The sequence below is a fragment of the Mustela putorius genome, unplaced genomic scaffold, assembly GCF_011764305.1.
Source record: "Mustela putorius furo isolate JIRA1106 unplaced genomic scaffold, ASM1176430v1.1 tig00000876_pilon_pilon_pilon, whole genome shotgun sequence".
Taxonomy (NCBI): Eukaryota; Metazoa; Chordata; class Mammalia; order Carnivora; family Mustelidae; genus Mustela; species Mustela putorius.
In genome coordinates, this window is record NW_025421506.1 from 611998 (window position 1) to 629536 (window position 17539).

Below are 17539 nucleotides of genomic sequence, written 5' to 3' on the forward strand. Positions count from 1 at the left end.
CTCAAAGGAACCAGGCCTTATCTCGAAGTCGAAAGAACAATGAAAATGGATCTGGATCTCTGGGCCCCAGCCCTGCTGGTCACTCACTAGGGCAAGTAAGTGTCTTCTTTTCTCTGGGTTTCCTGCACTCCCGAGAAGGGTGTAGTTCTTGAACTAAAAATCAAAACTCCTTCCCAATTTTCTAAGTCCTCTAAGAGAATAAAGGCACACAGATCTTGCTCAAAATGTCTTGTGCTTTTTAAAATTACAAAGCTACAAACCATGGGCTTACCAAAAGTTCAAATGGCACAGAAGTACATAGAGACAAGCAAGAAGGCTTCCAGGCATTGCCCCCCCCCCACCGGACTCTCAATTCCTCTCTCCTTCCAGAGTTAGTCACCGCAAAGATGCTAAGCTGTGTCGTCCAATACGATAACCACAAGCACGTGTAGCTATCTAGATTGAGATATTTAATGAATAAAAATGAAGTAACATCAGAGTTCAGTTTCTCAGGCACATACGTCACATTTTACAAGCTCAACAGCCACGACAGCTAGTGCCCACCAAGTTGGAGGGCATAGACAGAAATCAGTTTCAGCAGCACAAAAGCTCTATTGGACAATGCTTGTCTGAAGTGCAGAAGGAGGGCTTTTTCAAATCATCTCACTTCTGTTCAACACTCACTTCCTAGAACCCCCACAACGATTCCCATCAGGCCCTCCCTGGCTGGGCTCAGGACTACCCTAACAGGGTGAGTTGCCCTGGAAAGGCTGTCAGTTTTCTGATCCCTAATTAAGAAAGACTTGCAGGGCACCTGGGTCGCTCAGCTGTTAGGCGCCTGCCTTAAGCTCAGGCCATGATCCCCGGGTCATGGGGTGGAGCCTCACATCAGGCTCCCTGCTTCCTGCTCAGCGGGAAGCCTGCTTCTCCCTCTCCCACGCCCCCTGCTTATGTCCCCTCTCTGGCTGTGTCTCTCTCTGTCAAATACATAAACAAAATCTTTAAAAAGTAAGGAAGGAAAGAAGGGAGGGAGGGAGGGAAGAAGAAAGAAAGGCAGACTTGCTTTACCACTGGGATTACCATCCCAGTGACACATACAAGTTTAAAACTTTCCCTACGAACTTGAAAACTTCAGCGTTTCTCAGGGTGATGCTTTTCAGGAAGTACTGAAGCCTTCGAAGCCTGTGATAAAGCACCCAGTGTGCCTTTCCTCCAGCTCTAGAAGTAAAGCTAAGCTGCCAAACAGTTCTCCAGGTCATTCTGGCCCAGGCAAACCACGCCCCAACCACTGCCCAGCAAACAGTAGCCATATGGTTTTCTCAACTCCGACTCTCCACCCTAGTGTCTACACCATCTATGCTGGTAACTGTCAACTTTCCACTGCATAGAACACGCCTCTCTGTGGATACATAAAACCACACTGCATTTCCTTTTTTTTTTTTTTTTTTAAGATTTTATTTATTTATTTGACAGAGAGAGCACAAGTAGACAGAGAGGCAGACAGAGAGAGGGAAGCATGCTCTCTGCTGAGCAGAGAGCTCGACACAGGGCTCGATCCCAGGATCCTGAGACCATGACCTGAGCCGAAGGCAGAGGCATAACCCACTGACCACCCAGGCACCCCCATACTGCGTTTCTATTAGCTTCCCACAAACACCGTGCCTTTGCCTATGCTCAGTCTTCTGCTAGAATGCCCTTCCTTCCCTAGCGGTACCCTTTCTGAACACAATCCCCCAATTTACTGGCCAGACAATGCCTACCTTTTCTTTAAAACTCATTTGAGACATCATCTCCAGAAAGCCTTCCTTGTCCTTCTCAGGCAAGAAGGAGCCCCGTGGCTACTCCAGAATTTCTGTATGGGGGACACCTGGCAGGTGGAAATCTGGTAAGAAGCAGCAAAGGGAGTTTGTGACTTCTCTTGAAATCACATTTTACAGCAAGGTACAATTTTGGCTGAGGTATCTGCGTGAAGAGCCAAGTTCTCAAAGATGTTCTTATTCACAAGTAAATGTGAGTAAGGAAGTATCAGTGATCCTTTTCTAAGAACATCCTTTGGGGTAGTGACTTTGGAGGAGAGCAAGCAGAGATTAAAGGAAGGACAGACCTTCCTTCCTGTTGGAGTCTAAGGGCTCCAACAATATCCTGGTGTCCTCCTATCAGCTGTACCAACTTGAATCTGTTTATATGTGCATCTTCCCCACTGGGCTGCAAAGGACCACATTTTTATCTAACTCTGTATCTCTAATACTCAGGCCAGTCCTTAATTGGGGTGCTCGATAAATGCTTGTTGGATGGAGGGTAGGTGGCTGAATGGGTAGATACGTTGATAGAAGAATGAACAGATGGGTGGATGCATGGATGGACAGATGGGGCCGGAAAAATGGGAGGAAATGCTTTCTTAATATTCAATTTTACCTTCACACCAAAGTTTCCTAAAGAATAAAGACCTTGAATCTCAAAATCAATGATCTCTCCCACAATTTCTCTCTCTCCCTCTCTGTCTCTCCCTGTCTCTTCTTTTCTCTCCAAGTCTCTCTCTCTTTCTCTTTCTCTCTCTCCATTTCCCACAACACTTTAAAAAAAAAAAAAAAAAGTTTTATATTTAACCACCGCTCAATACAAAGGCTGGCATTCTCCACCCAGTGAGTGTATTAAAGAAAGACTGGGGAGAAAGAAGAAAGAAATCTTTAACAATAAATATTGGATAATAGCATTAAAAGCCTCCCTTTCTCTAATGGAGGTACAATTTGGAGATAAACCTAAACCACCTTCCTCTCTCTGGCATATGATTAAAATCTGCTTTGTTCTTCTAATTTGCTCTTCTCAAATTACCACACTGCTGCTAGCGTTGCAAACTCAGACTTCACAGCTGCCCTTGAATCCACTCTACAACTTTTTCTCCTTTTCTTTTTCCTTTTAATCAGCACTGAACCAAGAAGGTGCCGCCTACACTTGGAGAAACGATGTCTCCAAACCTGGAGACAAAAGGTGCCTTTCAAGGTGCCCCTACCATCTCCCCCGCGCCATGATGGCCCTCAGCGGAAGTGCCTCTCCTTTGAGGTTTGGGAACCCAAGAGGTGAAGTTACCCTTGACAGGCTCCAGGTGCTACGGACTATTTCTTCCGCCCGACTCTAGAGCTCTTATTCTGCCTCAGCGTTCAAAACAAAGAGAGCCTGACAAGAATATGGCTCTTGCCTAACTAACAAATGCTTTGTTTTCCTACGTTTCCAGAAGAGCTCTAAATACCATCGTCTGGCATTGCTAAGATCTCAGCTTCCAGAGTCAGTTTCAAAACTAGAAGGTAAATTACCATACAAGACAGAAAGAAAATTCTATTGACATCATCCTTCCTCTTTTTTTTTAACCCCCTTTCAATTTTTAGGAGTTCCTTTGAAATTTCAAACTACAAGCTATGTCTATACCAACATGTGAAGAGAAAGGGAAGGTATCTTTCAATGATCTAATTATGTTACACGGCAATATATGCATAAATACATAATAAGTTGGTCACAATTCTCATGTAGCTATAGGCTGAATGACATGTTGACTAAAAGAAAGTAGAAAAGAACTAAAACTGTGTCCTTGGATGGCAGTTCTAAAGTGTCCATATGCTTTCTGGTCAGTGTATGGTTTTCCCCTTTGCTATTAGGAAAGTTGCCAATGAGGGGCACCTGGGTGGCTCAGGATGTTGAGCAGCAGACTCTTGATTTTTGGCTCAAGTTATGATCTCAGGGTGGTGAAATCAAGTCCCATGGTGGGCTGTGCTCAGATGGCATCTGTTTGATATTCTCTACCTCTCCCTCTGCCCCTCCCCTCACTCACATGCTCTCTCCCTAATAAATAAATAAAATCTTAAACAAAAAAGAAAGAAAGTTTCCAGTGAAAAAGAATCGCATCATTTAGACTACCAAATAAGATTCAAAATCAAGATAATAGTATTTAGTATAAGTTTAGGAGCAAACTTAAAATTCAAGACACCAGGTCCCATCTTAATTTTGCTAAGTATGTAACCTCAGGCAAATCACATCACCTCTCTGGATCTCAACTGAATCAACTAGCTAATGCACATTATTAACATACTACTCAAGGATATCAAGAGGCATATGAGGGAAGGGAAAGAATGCTACTAAACAAAGAATAGTAAATACCCAACACCATCACACCATTGCAGATAACACCTACATACACACACAGATCAGATCACAAGGACAAGCGTTATTTTCAGAACAATGAGCAACAACAATACATACACAGACCAGCCCCAAAAAACAACATCAGCTAGTAACATCAAGGAGGAATCATTAGCCAACTTATTAAATAGGCTTTTGTCCCCTCTTCTATTAATAAGTCTCAGTAGTTACTGATAGTTTATACCTGCTTATTTTTATTAATAATCCATTAGTAAATGATACTGTGTTTGAATTTTCAGTTTATATGTCAAGACCCTGGTTCAATCTTTTCTTGAACAATGTGGACCAGCAAGTCCTAGTGTCTTAAAGCAAAAATTACACCTGTAAAGGGAGAGATAATAAGCCAGACCCTAATTGGTTAACATACTAATTGCTTTCCCCTGCTACAAAATAATCATACTTCAAACCTTAGCAAGATACATAGATATATATTTTCAGACAAAAACTCTACTGTACACCTAAGATCCAAGTCATTACATTACTCATCATAGATTATTTCTTGGAGTAGTTTTACAGAACTTGAATTCACTTTAATTAAAATTCACAATAATCCCCTGGGAACTAAGTACAAAAAGAATTTTTGCTAAAGGAGCTCTCTAAGATATAAATTAATATTGAATAAAAGATCAATTACAAGTTTACATAACTTGTAAAGTTGCTCCTCATACAACATGTTTACTTTAATTATGTACAAGGTTGAAAAGATTTAAAAATGTATTATCTATTTAATGGTCATGACACCGTCAAGGGTGACTTCCGTAGCATGCAAATCCTATGCTTTGTAATCAGAAGCTTCCAGCTGAGAGGGGACTTGACTCATTCAATAGTCCAAGCAAAGAAATGAGGATGAAGAGCAGAAAAAAGTTTTTCCACCAGTAACTCTGATTTGTGTGGCCTACTTGCAGAAGAAAATGGAGAAGCTCCTACTCTGGTCAAAGTTGCCTTACAAAGTTAAAATGATCAAGTACTCTTGGAGAGAATTCCAGAGCTCAGAATTCATTGGTTTGATCTACAGGGATGTTCCAAGCAGAAAGATAGACAAAAAAGACCCATCCTGATGGTTTCATTCACAAACCCACATGGCTTCTACCACTATTTGCATGAACACAAAGGATCCCCTGGTTGGTGTCTCCATGCCAGACCTCTCTGCTGACTTTCCTGCTTATTTCCAGCTGGGATTTCTCCATTCAGGTGTCCCACAAGCTCTTGGAGTAGTGAAGAGCCCAAAATGAATCTCACCATCACCTCCCCCAACCTGTCTCTCCTTTATTCGATCGTCTCAGGGCCAGCTTCCTGGGTGAATCGCCCATGCTCAAAAGGGCCCTGCACTTGGTTTTCTTGAAATTCTTCATTTTTGAACAAAGGGTTCCATATTTTCCCTTTGCACTGGGCCCCAAAAATTACGTGGCCAGTTCTGCCTCTCCTTCGGGGGTATGGCCATTACCTTTGTTACGGAAACCAAAGCCCCGGGACTTAATCCCAGACCCTCCCTTCATTTCATTTCTGTATCTGATCATGCTGTTTCATGCTCAGGGTTTTATCCCAAGCAAATGCTCACCTTATTTGAAATGCCTAAATGCCTTTTTCTCCTCCTTCAAAGAATTGATTTCCACTTGTCCTTTAATTATTAATCAAGTTCATCTATACCAGAAATACTTACTGATGCCCGAGCCTGACACAAATGCCCCCTCCTGGTCCTCCACTTGCCCATACCTGTCCCTACGGCTGTGGTTTTGTCCTTGTGCCACACTATCTTATCTCTCTTCCCCCAAATGACTGGGAGCTTCTTAATGGCTGATAATTTTTTCTATTTCTATTTAGTTTCCAGCTCTGTACTTGGCATATGGAAATATTTTTGAAATGCTTATCAGTATTATTTCAAAAAACTTCACTAATTCATTTGGGGGGGGGCGGTGGAAACTGCTTGATCTACGTCATTATTCTTTCCTCTTAGAATAAATTTCATTTATTTTTCTAAAGTATCCCCTCTTTCCCTCCTGAATCTTCAGGGAAAGCCACCAGAACAAACAGCTTCAAAGCTTATGTTACACCTCGAATGTATTTTCCATTGTCCTCCAGGGTCACTGTCCCCTGGGGACCTTTCGCAAGTGAGGACAGCTGGGTTCCCTATTCCTCCAGGAGCTTCCAGGCACCACTGGCTTATACAAAATGATTTGTTTGTGTCAAGGAGTTGCCAGAGTTTCTCTGCAAGGCCACTGAGAGCCCAGGATACAGGAAAGCAAAAGTGGGACGTGTAGCCCAGAGCGATACGGAGTCTCTTATTAACCCAGGGCCCCCACGTGCTCTCAGATGTTCCATACTTCATCAGATTGGCCATCAAAGGAAATCCTGCTTGAAAAAACAGACTTGTGATTTGCCGGCAGCTGGGAATCAAAAGGAATCATGTCAGCCCCGGGATCAGTGTCTAATCAGTATTTCAGTCTAGCATGATACACGCACCTGGATGGGTTCCTTTATTTATTCATTCGTTCACTTACTCAAACATTCATGGACCATCTACTGAGGGAAATGTGTCGAGTGGAGGGTTATTAAGGGAGATAAGGGCCAAAAGGTCCCCACACTCAAGGAAATTAAGAATTTGATTATGAGGGGCGCCTGGGTGGCTCAGTGGTTTGGGCTGCTGCCTTCGGCTCAGGTCATGATCTCAGGGTCCTGGGATAGAGCCCCGCATCAGGCTCTCTGCTCCGCAGGAAGCCTGCTTCCCTCTCTCTCTCTCTCTCTCTCTCTCTCTCTGCCTGCCTCTCTGCCTACTTGTGATCTCTGTCTGTCAAATAAATAAATAAAATCTTTAAAAAAAAAAAAAAGAATTTGATTATAAGACAGATAAATTCCTCTAACACCTTACTATTCCAAGTGTGGTACACAGACCAGAAGCAGCATCTAGAATCTTACTAGAATGCTGAATTCCAGGGCCCACCTCAAGACCTCCTGGATCAGAATTTGCATTTTAACAAGAACACAGAAGATCCACATGAATATTAGTGACCAAGAACTATTACACACACACCGCCCCCCCCACCTAAGAGCTGAACACCAACTCCTTTGAATCTGAATTAAATTCAACTCCCAGTTGCAAAACCTGCCCTAATGATTCCTGATAATAATCCCACCTTTCCCCATCTCTAGACTCCAAGTCTGGCTCTCTGCTACTTCACAGAAGCAACTTCAACCCTTCATCACACAGACTGGGAACTAACAGGGAACGGTGCTATGTACCAAATGCCTATCTCTCACGCACATGAATCTCGTATTAGATTCTCTGCAGGACACATTCTGGTAATTCCATCCGGGCAACCTTTGTTTCCCCAGAATGCCTACTTAGAAAAAGAAGGAACAACTTAAGAATGCAAGTGACTAACAGACTGCATTCAAGTAGTTTACATTTTAAATTCTTAACGCATGGTTACTGCACATTTTTCACAATCAAAAGAGGGGTCTCGAGACATGGCTTTTAATTGCCAGAGGTGAAAGATGCAGATTCAGTTGGAAAGCAAGTACCACCGGGAAATGCTTACTCCAACGGAGCCAGGCCCTGTCCTTTGCTCAACACTGCCCCCCCGCCCTCCCCACACACACAGGCACTTGGTTATTACTAAGAATTCCAAATATGCATATACACATTTTCCATGTACACGCTGGTGTTCTTGATTTAGTTGATATCATTTCAAATACCTGTAACTTGTCAAGTTGGAGGCCCAAGATGCATTGGGAATTCTATTTTGTTTTATTTGGTCTTTTTTTTTTTTTTTTTTTTAATATTAAATTCAACTCCCAGGGGCACCTGGGTGGCTCAGTGGGTTAAGCCTCTGCCTTTAGCTCAGGTCGTGATCTCAGGGTCCTGGGATTGAGCCCCACATCGGGCTCTCTGCTCAGCAAGGAGCCTGCTTCTCCCTCTCTCTCTCTGCCTGCCTCTCTGTCTACTTGTGATCTCTGTCTGTCAAATAAATAAATAAAATATTTATAAATAAATAAATAAATTCAACTCCCAGTTGCAAAACCTGCCCTAATGATTCCTGATAATAATCCCACTTTTCCCCATCTCTAGACTCCAAGTCTTGGACTTGGACTCCAATGTCTTGACATTCAGTAAATTGAGAGTCACCAAAACCTGCAATTCTTAATCTTATTGGCCTCAAAACCCCTCACACTGCAGAAGATCTATAGAGTTTTTATTTGGGTTGGGTGTGTCAATTTCCTGAGAATTCTTCTGAATATTCGGTTTTTGACCCATGTAAAGATAATAAAGCCACTGCACATTAACAAAGATTGCATATTGTATTTAAAAAACACCTGTATTTGCAAACTAATAACTGATGGAGTGAGAAAAATAGCACTGTTTTACATTTTTGCAAGTATCTTTAAGGTTTGGCTCAAAAGAAGACAGGTGGATTCTCACATCTGCTTCTGCATTTAATGCATTTCTGTATCACATATCATATAGCCTCTGGAAAAATCCACTGCACACTTGTGAGAGAACAAGAGTGGCAAAGCAAACATCTCAAAAAGGATGATGGGGAAGATAATCGTTCCAAACAATGGTGCTGGAACAGCTGGATATTCACACGCAAAGGAATAAAGGTGGACCCCCTACTTTACACCCTATACAAGAGTTAACTGAAATTGGATCAAAGATGAAGAGTAGCTGTGTGTTACTGTGAATTACAATAAAAAATATATATTTTGTCTTTGTCCTCCCTTCTGGCACAGAGCTCGTAAAAACCCTTGCAATTTCTTAAGTGAGGTGAACAATAAATGTGTCTTTTGTCATGTTAATGAGGTGACTTTTGGAAATCCCCTGTGGACTGGGGCTGGTTGCCAGGAGAACCCACCATGTGATTAGAGGGTTGGAACTTTCAGTCCCATCTCCCTGACCTCCAGGGAGGAGCTGGAAATTGGGTTCAACCACAACCAGCCAAGGATTTAACCAATTGTGCCTGTGTAATGATGCCTCCATTAAAACCCAAAAGGACAGGATTTGAAGAGCTTCTGGGTTGAGAGTGTGGTTAGCATGGAGAGGTGCTAGGAGATTGGTACTCCTGGAGAGAGCATGGAAGCTGTACCCCCTTCCTCCCTAACCTTGCCCTATGCATCTCTTCCATCTGGCTGTTCCCTGAGTTACATACTTTTATAATAAACTAGTGATCTGGTAAGTAGAATGTTTCTCTGAGTTCTGGGAGCCACTCCAGCAAATTAATCAAACTCAAGGAGGAGGTCGTGGGAACCTCCACTCTACAGCCAGTCAGTCAGAAGCTTAGATGACAACCTAGCTTCGTGACTGGCTTCTCAAGTGGAGGTAGTCTCTTGGGACTGAGCCTGTAGGATGTGATGTGATCTCCAGGTAGACAGTGTAAAAATGGAGTTGTAGGTGTAAGTGATATCAGAGAATTGTCCGGTATATGAGAGGAACGCCCCTCTTCAAACAGTGGAATTGGAACCGAACACTCTTGGACTGTTAATGGGCACAGGTTTATTCGGGGGATGATGACGGCCTTCAGGAAATAGAGTAGTCATTGTTGCACAACTTTTTGAACATACTAAAATCCACTGAAATGTACACCTTAAAATAGTAAATTTTGTGGTACATAAATGACACATTAATATAATAATGAATCAAAAACCTAAATGTGAAACTATAAAACTGTGAAAACATAGGCATAAGTATTCATGACCTTGAACTATGCAATAGTTCCCAAGCTACAATATCCAAAAACACAAGCAACAAAAGAGAAAAGAAGGTGAATTTCACCAAAATTTTAAAATTTCTGACACCAACAAGAAAGTAAAGAGACAGCCACAGAATAGGAAAAATATTTACAGGTCATGTATTGCATAAGTATTCAGAATATATAAAGAACTCTTGTAACTCAATAACAAAAATTTAAAAATCCAATTTAAAACAGGGCAAAGGATCCAAATAGACAGTTCTCCAGAAAAGATACACATAGGCCCCCTGGCACAAGAAAAGATGCTCAAAGTCATAGGCACCAAGGGAATGAAAATCAAAACCATGATAAGATACCACTTCGCACCCACTGAGCTGGTTATAATCAAACAGACAAATAACAACAAGTGTTGGCAAAGATATGCAGAAATCAACACCCTTGTGCACTACTGATGGAGACGTAAAATGGCACAGCCACTTTGGAAAACGGTTTGACGGTCAGTCTTCCAAAGGTTAAACATAGATCTAGTAATGTCACTCCCAGGTATAAACCCAAAAGAAATGTGTCCACACAGAAACCTGTAAAGGAATGTTCACTGCAACGTTATTTGCAACAGACAAAAAGTGGAAACAACCCAAATTTTCACCAACTGGGGAAATGATAAAATGTGATCTATCCACACAACGGAATAGACTATAGCAATGAAAAAAGAAGTACTGACTCATGCTGATCTCAGGGACCTCTGGGGTTTGACACAATTTGAGAACCACTGACCCAGACCAAACAGCTAGCATGGGTATCATGGGTAATCTTCCCAGCAGCCATTTCCCTACCCTCCCTCTCAAGAGACCCCTGATTTTTAGGCATTGACCTCTCCCCCCACCCAGGCCAGCCACCTCCTGGAAGGAGGCTAACTCCATGCTGAGTCCCAGGGTCAAGTTCTGCTCACTTTAAGCTAAAAGGTGCATTCCCTCCCACCAGCCAGAGTCACTGGTTCAGGGCAGACCTGTGACTTAGGTCTGATCAGAACGGCTGCAGGACTTTTGTGGGAATGCTTGGATGGAAGTAGTTCCCCTCTGCCTCTGGAGGGTGCCCCATGAAAAGGTGAGGACTGACATTACCATAACCATCTCACGGCCAGTCTGAGGATAAAGCCTTACAGAAGGCAGGAGAGTCCTTGAATGAAGCCCTTAACTCAAGACATCAGGATATAAGAGCCAGTAAATGTCCTCGATGTTCGAGCCAGTCTGAATTAGAATTTTTCAGACGTAGTTACAAGCACCCAGCAGACAGACAGTCCAAAAGAGGGGGAGCCCACAGTGTTACATTCTCTCTGCACTCAATACAATACACTCAATACTCTGCACTCAATACACCCATTGCTTTGAGGACATCAAAAGATAAGATCTTAGCAGACCATTGAAATAACATTACTTTTTTTTTCACAATATACTTAATACAAAGAGCTGGCCATGTAATCTAGGCCTAAAAACGTCAGAGCTGGGCCATGGTATTTAACAAAGTGTCTCTCCCTGCTATTCCTTTTGTGTCTGATTTTCAGTGGACTCTGAATGGCATTCTAGGTGAGTTCGACGGAGAAAAGTGTTGGATTGTCCTTATTATCAGAAGAGGTGTGGCTGTGAGCCGGACCCCGATTGGATTTCACCACCTGGATTGGCATAGGACCTGATACTCGGCACATATGAACGTTCGCATGTGATATTCAAGTACCTGTTCCAACAGGTAAGAAACTCAAAGAACAGTAAACTACTCTCTTTTTTCCCCCAGCTATTAAAGTGGTGTTCTACATTTGAGTGATGTTTCGACATTTACGATGCGTTTCATTTTACGATGCGTTTCATGTACATCCTCCCAACAACCCAGTGGAGACTGGCAACTGGGAAATTACAGAGGAACAACAGGGACCCAGTGACTTGCTCAAGGTCTTGCACCATCATAAAATGGAATTTAGACTTCAAGACATTAGATTTAAGCCAAAGCCTCCCCACTATTGAGAATTGTCTCAAATATACCTTCACATAATAGAAAGATAACAGTCAACATTGTTTTGGCTCTCACTGTGGGCCAGTTACCAAGCATTACAACAACCCCATGAGGTCTAGGCCATTATTATCCCCACTTACAGATGAGCAAACTGAGACCCAAACTGGTAAAGTGAGTTGCCCAAAGACACCTGACTACCTAGTCAGTAGTCAAGCCAGGGTTCAAAGTTCTTGACTTCTTGGTCATAGGGCTTCTTCAACGAGTAGAGCTGTACCAGAGGTGGTTGCTCTATGTCAGATGACTCGGAGCTACCAAGAACCCACCAGTTCAGTAAGGACGGAAGTGATCCTTAACGCAAACAACAAAGGACAATCCGACAATTCTTCTCATTCTGGAATTTGATCACACCAAGATTGCCTATAATAAGCCAGGACTTAGATAACATCTTATTAAACTTTGCTGACAGTTTTATTCTAACAATAATCATAATTGGGAATCAGGAGATGCATGGTTTAATTATGTTACCATTCCCCAAATTGACTTATTTGAAGGACACTACTGCTTGCTTAGCCAATAGTTATCCCTTCCTCCCACCACAGGACACACACACACACACACACACACACACACTTCTCCACTGCTTCCATAATGCCAAAGCCCTCCTCCCACTATAGAAAGGGAAGAGCATAAAGACCAGAAGCACATTCCTAGACTCTTCTGCAGCTAGAGCACAGGTGTATGATCGAATCCCACCTAACGAGATCTGATGGGAAGACTGATAGGGGCCTCTGGAAAAGATCTTCCTCGTGATAAAAAGAAATGCATACGGAAGTACCACCTCTGCAATGGTAGATAAGGTAGCGCCTGACTCACATCCACAACTATGTCCACCACCTTGTAAGAATGACCACTCTAAGCACCACAGCAGATATGCTGAGGTTAACAGTGTGGGAAGATGGAAAGAGCCTGGGTCCATGCAGAACCGCCGAGCAACCCTGTAGCTGGCCAAACTCTGGACTTCTCATTAGGTAAGATAGTTAGTGTACTTATCATTTAATCCACTTTAACTTGACTACTCTCTCACTCTCGCCCAAAACATCCGAACTCTCAAGTCTCAAGAGGCAGCTACTGAGAAGAACTCTGAAATTTTAGTCCAACGACCAGGGTTCTAACCTACCTACATGCCAGATGATCCAAATTGCTTAATCTCTCTGACCCTTACTTCTCGCATCTAAAAAATAAAGGCCACACTCCATAACACAATATCATCAATAAAATGGAGGTATGAAAATCATGGGATAATGTGTATCCAACCACTCTGTTAACAACAGTGTTTCACTCAAATAGTAATTAAATCAGATTTATTAAATTGGAACTAGCCATCTAACCCAACTCCCTTATTTTACAAAAGAGGAAAAGAAACATTGACTCCAAATGTCAACTGACTTGCTCAGTGTCACAAAACCGGTTGATAACATAATTAAACCATGCACCTCCTGATTCCCAAACCAATGTCATCATGTTACTCTCATGATGATAAGATACAGGATTATATGCCAGGTACTACTCAAGTATTGGGGAATCCTTAATAAACAACCACCACCACCACAAAATGTTCCTACCCTATGGATTTAACAGCCTACGAAGGAAATTAGTCAATCTACATTTATGAGTATTTATTCAATGCCTATTATGTATTAAGCACTGGACTAAGATTTCTGTTCAAACACAAATCAAAATTCCCAGCCAATTCCAATAATATCAACCATGTTTACGAGGCTTTGCTAAAGAATGTATAATGTGAAAAGTCTCCATTTTACTCAATAAAAGTCATATTGAAAATGACAAGTTCATTAGAAGGAGCTGTGACTAACCACGCCAGCCTCTGAAGAAAGTGGATAGAGTGGGGAACATGGCTAGAATTCCACCCTACTTGAAGCACCAAGACTGAATAAAGGGGGTTAGAATTAACTCACGTCCCTCTATGCTATCCAGACTTCAAAGGTTGGGTCAGTTGGAAAAGCCCAGTAGGGAATATTCAGCCACTCCTTCCATTCCCCAGGCCTCCATCAGTGCCCCAAACTCTCCTTTTGCTCCCTGATTATTTGGAATTCCTCCTCCTCTGACCTAAACATTCACACCCTAATAACCTGATGGGACAACAACCTAAAGTCTTTGGAAAGAGACAGAGCAAGTGACTTTCAGCACTGCCTCTGGAAATGGATCTCAGGCAGCTGAGACTGGGCACTCAGTTGTTTCTTTGTAAGTTTTCTCTGTCAATTATATAATTTGAGACAGAAAAATTAAAAGCTGTTGTTTTGTGGGGGAAATTCCATAAGTCCCATTCTGTGCAGGTCATGGCGTGAGGATGTGTGATACTGGATGACGGTCCATACACTTCTTTAACTTTGTGATTCCCTGGAAGAAAGGGGGGAAAGGCAAGCAGGGAAGGAAGAACAGGAAGCTTCCCCAGGGCATGGACGGGTTCCTCCGAGAGGTTCCTTTTTTCAAAATACCATTTTGTTCTAGTGTTAAACACATGGAAGTTTGTTTGTGACTGTGTACCCAGAAATACAATTTCACTTCCTGGGTTTGGATAAGTCTAGGAAAGTAAGTTCCAAAATTAACAATATAGGATCTTTGAATTCCCCTTATTGGTTAAACAATCATCACCATTTGTGGACAGAAGGAGCCAAAAAGATGGACCACAAAATGAACCATGTGAGTTTGAAACAATTCCAAAAAAATTAACATTTTTTAACACAGCATTTTAACCTCTTTGACCTCAGTTGGGCCACAAAAATGCTAACTTGCCAAACTATTATTAGACTGGCTACAATTTATTGTTTCTCGGACACCAGACAACAAATACATGCCCTTTGGGGTCTACTTATCTATTCTAAGGAAGACTAAGTTCGGAAAGGGATAAAACCCAGTGGTGTCAACTCCAAGTGGGACAGGACGGGGCACACAGAGGGCTGAGAAAGCAGAGGAGAACTCAGCATCCCTAACTCTCTGCTGCTGATCCCTCCGTTATTTACATATTCGATGCGGGTTAAAGTATCTGTACATCCACTCCAGGACCTAAGGCAAAGTACACCAACAATTACCTCTGGATCACAAGACAGTACATGCCAAAATGTTTCTGTGCAACCCTGTGGCAGGAGGGAAAACTGCCTAGCCTGCTAATCCCTTTATTATTAAGTTTAGCAGCACTGAATCACTAAGAATGAAATTCAAGATCCTCCAGAAAATTCACTGGGCACCTACGCTCCTGGGACATCAGGTGGGGCACCACGTTCCTGCCTGGAAACTTGTCCAACCCTCTGCTTACGAATTAGTTGCCACTGTCTCTGTGTCACAAACTTGCACCGGCAAACAAACAAATGGGAAAGACCTTTCATTCATTGATTCATTGTGGGGTTAACACAGCCTAGAGACCTATTCCTGCCGCTGAGAGACGCTGCCCCCATTCATTTCTCAAGGCAACTATATAGTGTGCTCCCTATTTAAAAAACAGCTCAGTCCTGTAGCCTCAAGACTCAGGAAAGCGAGAAGAGGAAATCCCAGAGAAAAATAAGCAGATAGATTTAAAAGTCAGAAGCTAATCGTGCTGAGCCCTGACACAACCTTTCCAGATTGTGCGTGCCCAGTGGGTCAAAGGAGAGGGCACACATCTGCCTACATATACGCGCACCAAAGGTGCACGTGCGCGCGCGCACACGCGCGCGCACACACAAACACACACACACAAACACACACACCCTTGCAGCTCACGCTACATCTCCTGCAAGCTCAAAAGCACTTACTACCCAAGGATGAGGCCGCCAGGAAAGCTACCTTCGCCCAAAGAACTCTTGCTTTCTCCAACTTGAGCAATATTCCACCAATATTCCAAGGGGCGCTTCTTCCCGGGACCCAGGTCCTGCAAGGCTCCCTCCCCGCTGGCTCCACAACCCTTTCCCTTTCTCTAAAGCACAACGACTTCATGATTCCTTTTGGGGTAGCTCCAGTTCCGCGCAGCGCGCGCCCCATCCCTCCAGGCTGGAGCCCAGGTCTGCCCAGCCTCTCTCACTCCCAGGAAACTTCCCCGCCGCACCATGCGGAGTAAAGGCCATCGGTAGGAGGGCGGCAACGAGGGAAAGCGGGTCCCTGGGGCTGAGGGCCCCTTTGGAGCCCGGGCGCCAAGAGAGGAATGAGTGAACCCGAGCTGGTGCATGCCTTCTCCACGTGGAGGAAGGGAGGAAGGAAGAATGGGCGACAGGCAGGTGTCCCTCTCGGCTCCCCGAGCTCCCATTTCCTGGCGGGGGAGGGGATCGATGGGGTTAGCCTCTCCCTGCAGGAAGCTGCCCCGCGCCCCCAGCCTAGGCGCGGCGAGACTTGCGCGCACCTTGCAAGCCTGGGAAGGGATCCCGTCGCTGATAACGCGCCCCATCCCTGGGTAGGGCTCCCAGCCTCACAGGGCGGGGAAAGAGAAATCTGGCTTTCTAGCAGGCCCCCGCATGGGTTCTCCCGCCCCTGCCCGCGCACGCCCACCCGCAGAGGCCCCCGCGCCCTCGCCCCGGGCAGCCCGCACCTGGATGTGGCAGGAGATCTCCGAGTCGTCCAGCAGCCGGATGGTGCATTTCATCTCCTGGCTGAGCGATTTGACGCTGGAGCTCCGAAAGTGGATCATTTTCATGGTCCTCCTGCCTCTCGGCACACAGTGGCAAGAGGCGAACATGCACCGCGGCCCGGGGGAGCGAGCGGGAGGCTCGGGGCCGACGTAGCGCTCGCCCGCGCGGACAGACACACTCGCGCACGCACTGTCCCGGACACCCGGGTGCGGCTCAGCCCCGGGACAGCGGCGGCGACGGGCGCCTGCGGCCACACATGCCTGGCGGCCGGGGCGCGGCGGGCGGGTCCCTCCCTTCGCTCGCTCCCCTCCCTCGCCTCCGCCTCTCCGGCTCCTTTCCCCGCCTCCGCCCGTCGCGCGCGCTCCTGCGCCTCCCTCCGCCCGGGCTAGCGTTCAGAGGATGCCCCGGGCCCGTGACCCTGGGCGGGTGCGCGACACACTCACTCCCACGCGCGGGGAGCCGCGGGAGGAGGAGGCGGAGGGGTGGCAGGCGCTGGTGGCCGGGGTGCCCTGGCAGTGGCCTGCTTCGCCGCCGTCGCCGCCGCTGCGTCAGGCTGGGCCCGGCCGCCTCCTCCCTCTCCGGCCGCGATCGCTCCGGCTCCTGGTCACGCTAGTCCCTGCCCCGGCTCCCCCACGCGCCTGACAGCGCCCTGCTCTGCTCGGCCCCAGGGACCTGGCTGCGGGTGGGGGATGGAGGGCGAACCCGACCTGCACCAGCAGGGAGGATTCCACCCCGGGAGAGGATTCTTGGACCAAGGACCAAACCCCCTCCCCCCGAAAGTGACAGGAGGGCCTGGTATGGCTACCCCAGGAAATGGCTAATTGTAACAATCTCTGGGACTCATGGATATTTTTTAAAGCCTTTATTTTATTTAATATTAACTGGGAGTCCATCTCCTTACCAAAAAAAAAAAAAAAAAAATCAGGTATGCCTGCCTGCTTCTGTCAGTAGAGCATATTGCACTTGATCTCGGAGTCGTGAGTTCGAGCCCCACCTTGGGGGTAGCGTGTACTTTAAAAAAAGAAAAAAAAAATTTTTTTAACAACAGAGCTTTTCTTTTTTTTT

The 17539-nt window shown here is 44.9% G+C and overlaps 1 protein-coding gene across 2 annotated transcripts in view; it reads right to left on the bottom strand.

The window, feature by feature from the left end:
• The window catches only part of FRMD3 (FERM domain containing 3), a 314836-nt gene extending 297817 nt beyond the window's left edge, over window positions 1–17019 (bottom strand). For both annotated transcript variants that reach the window (XM_045086062.1, XM_045086061.1), the window contains exon 1: window positions 16435–17019. In XM_045086062.1, coding sequence (XP_044941997.1) covers window positions 16435–16581 — 147 coding nt within the window. In that variant the 5' untranslated portion in view covers window positions 16582–17019. The remainder of the gene's footprint in view (window positions 1–16434) is intronic.
• Between the last annotated feature and the right edge of the window lie 520 nt (window positions 17020–17539).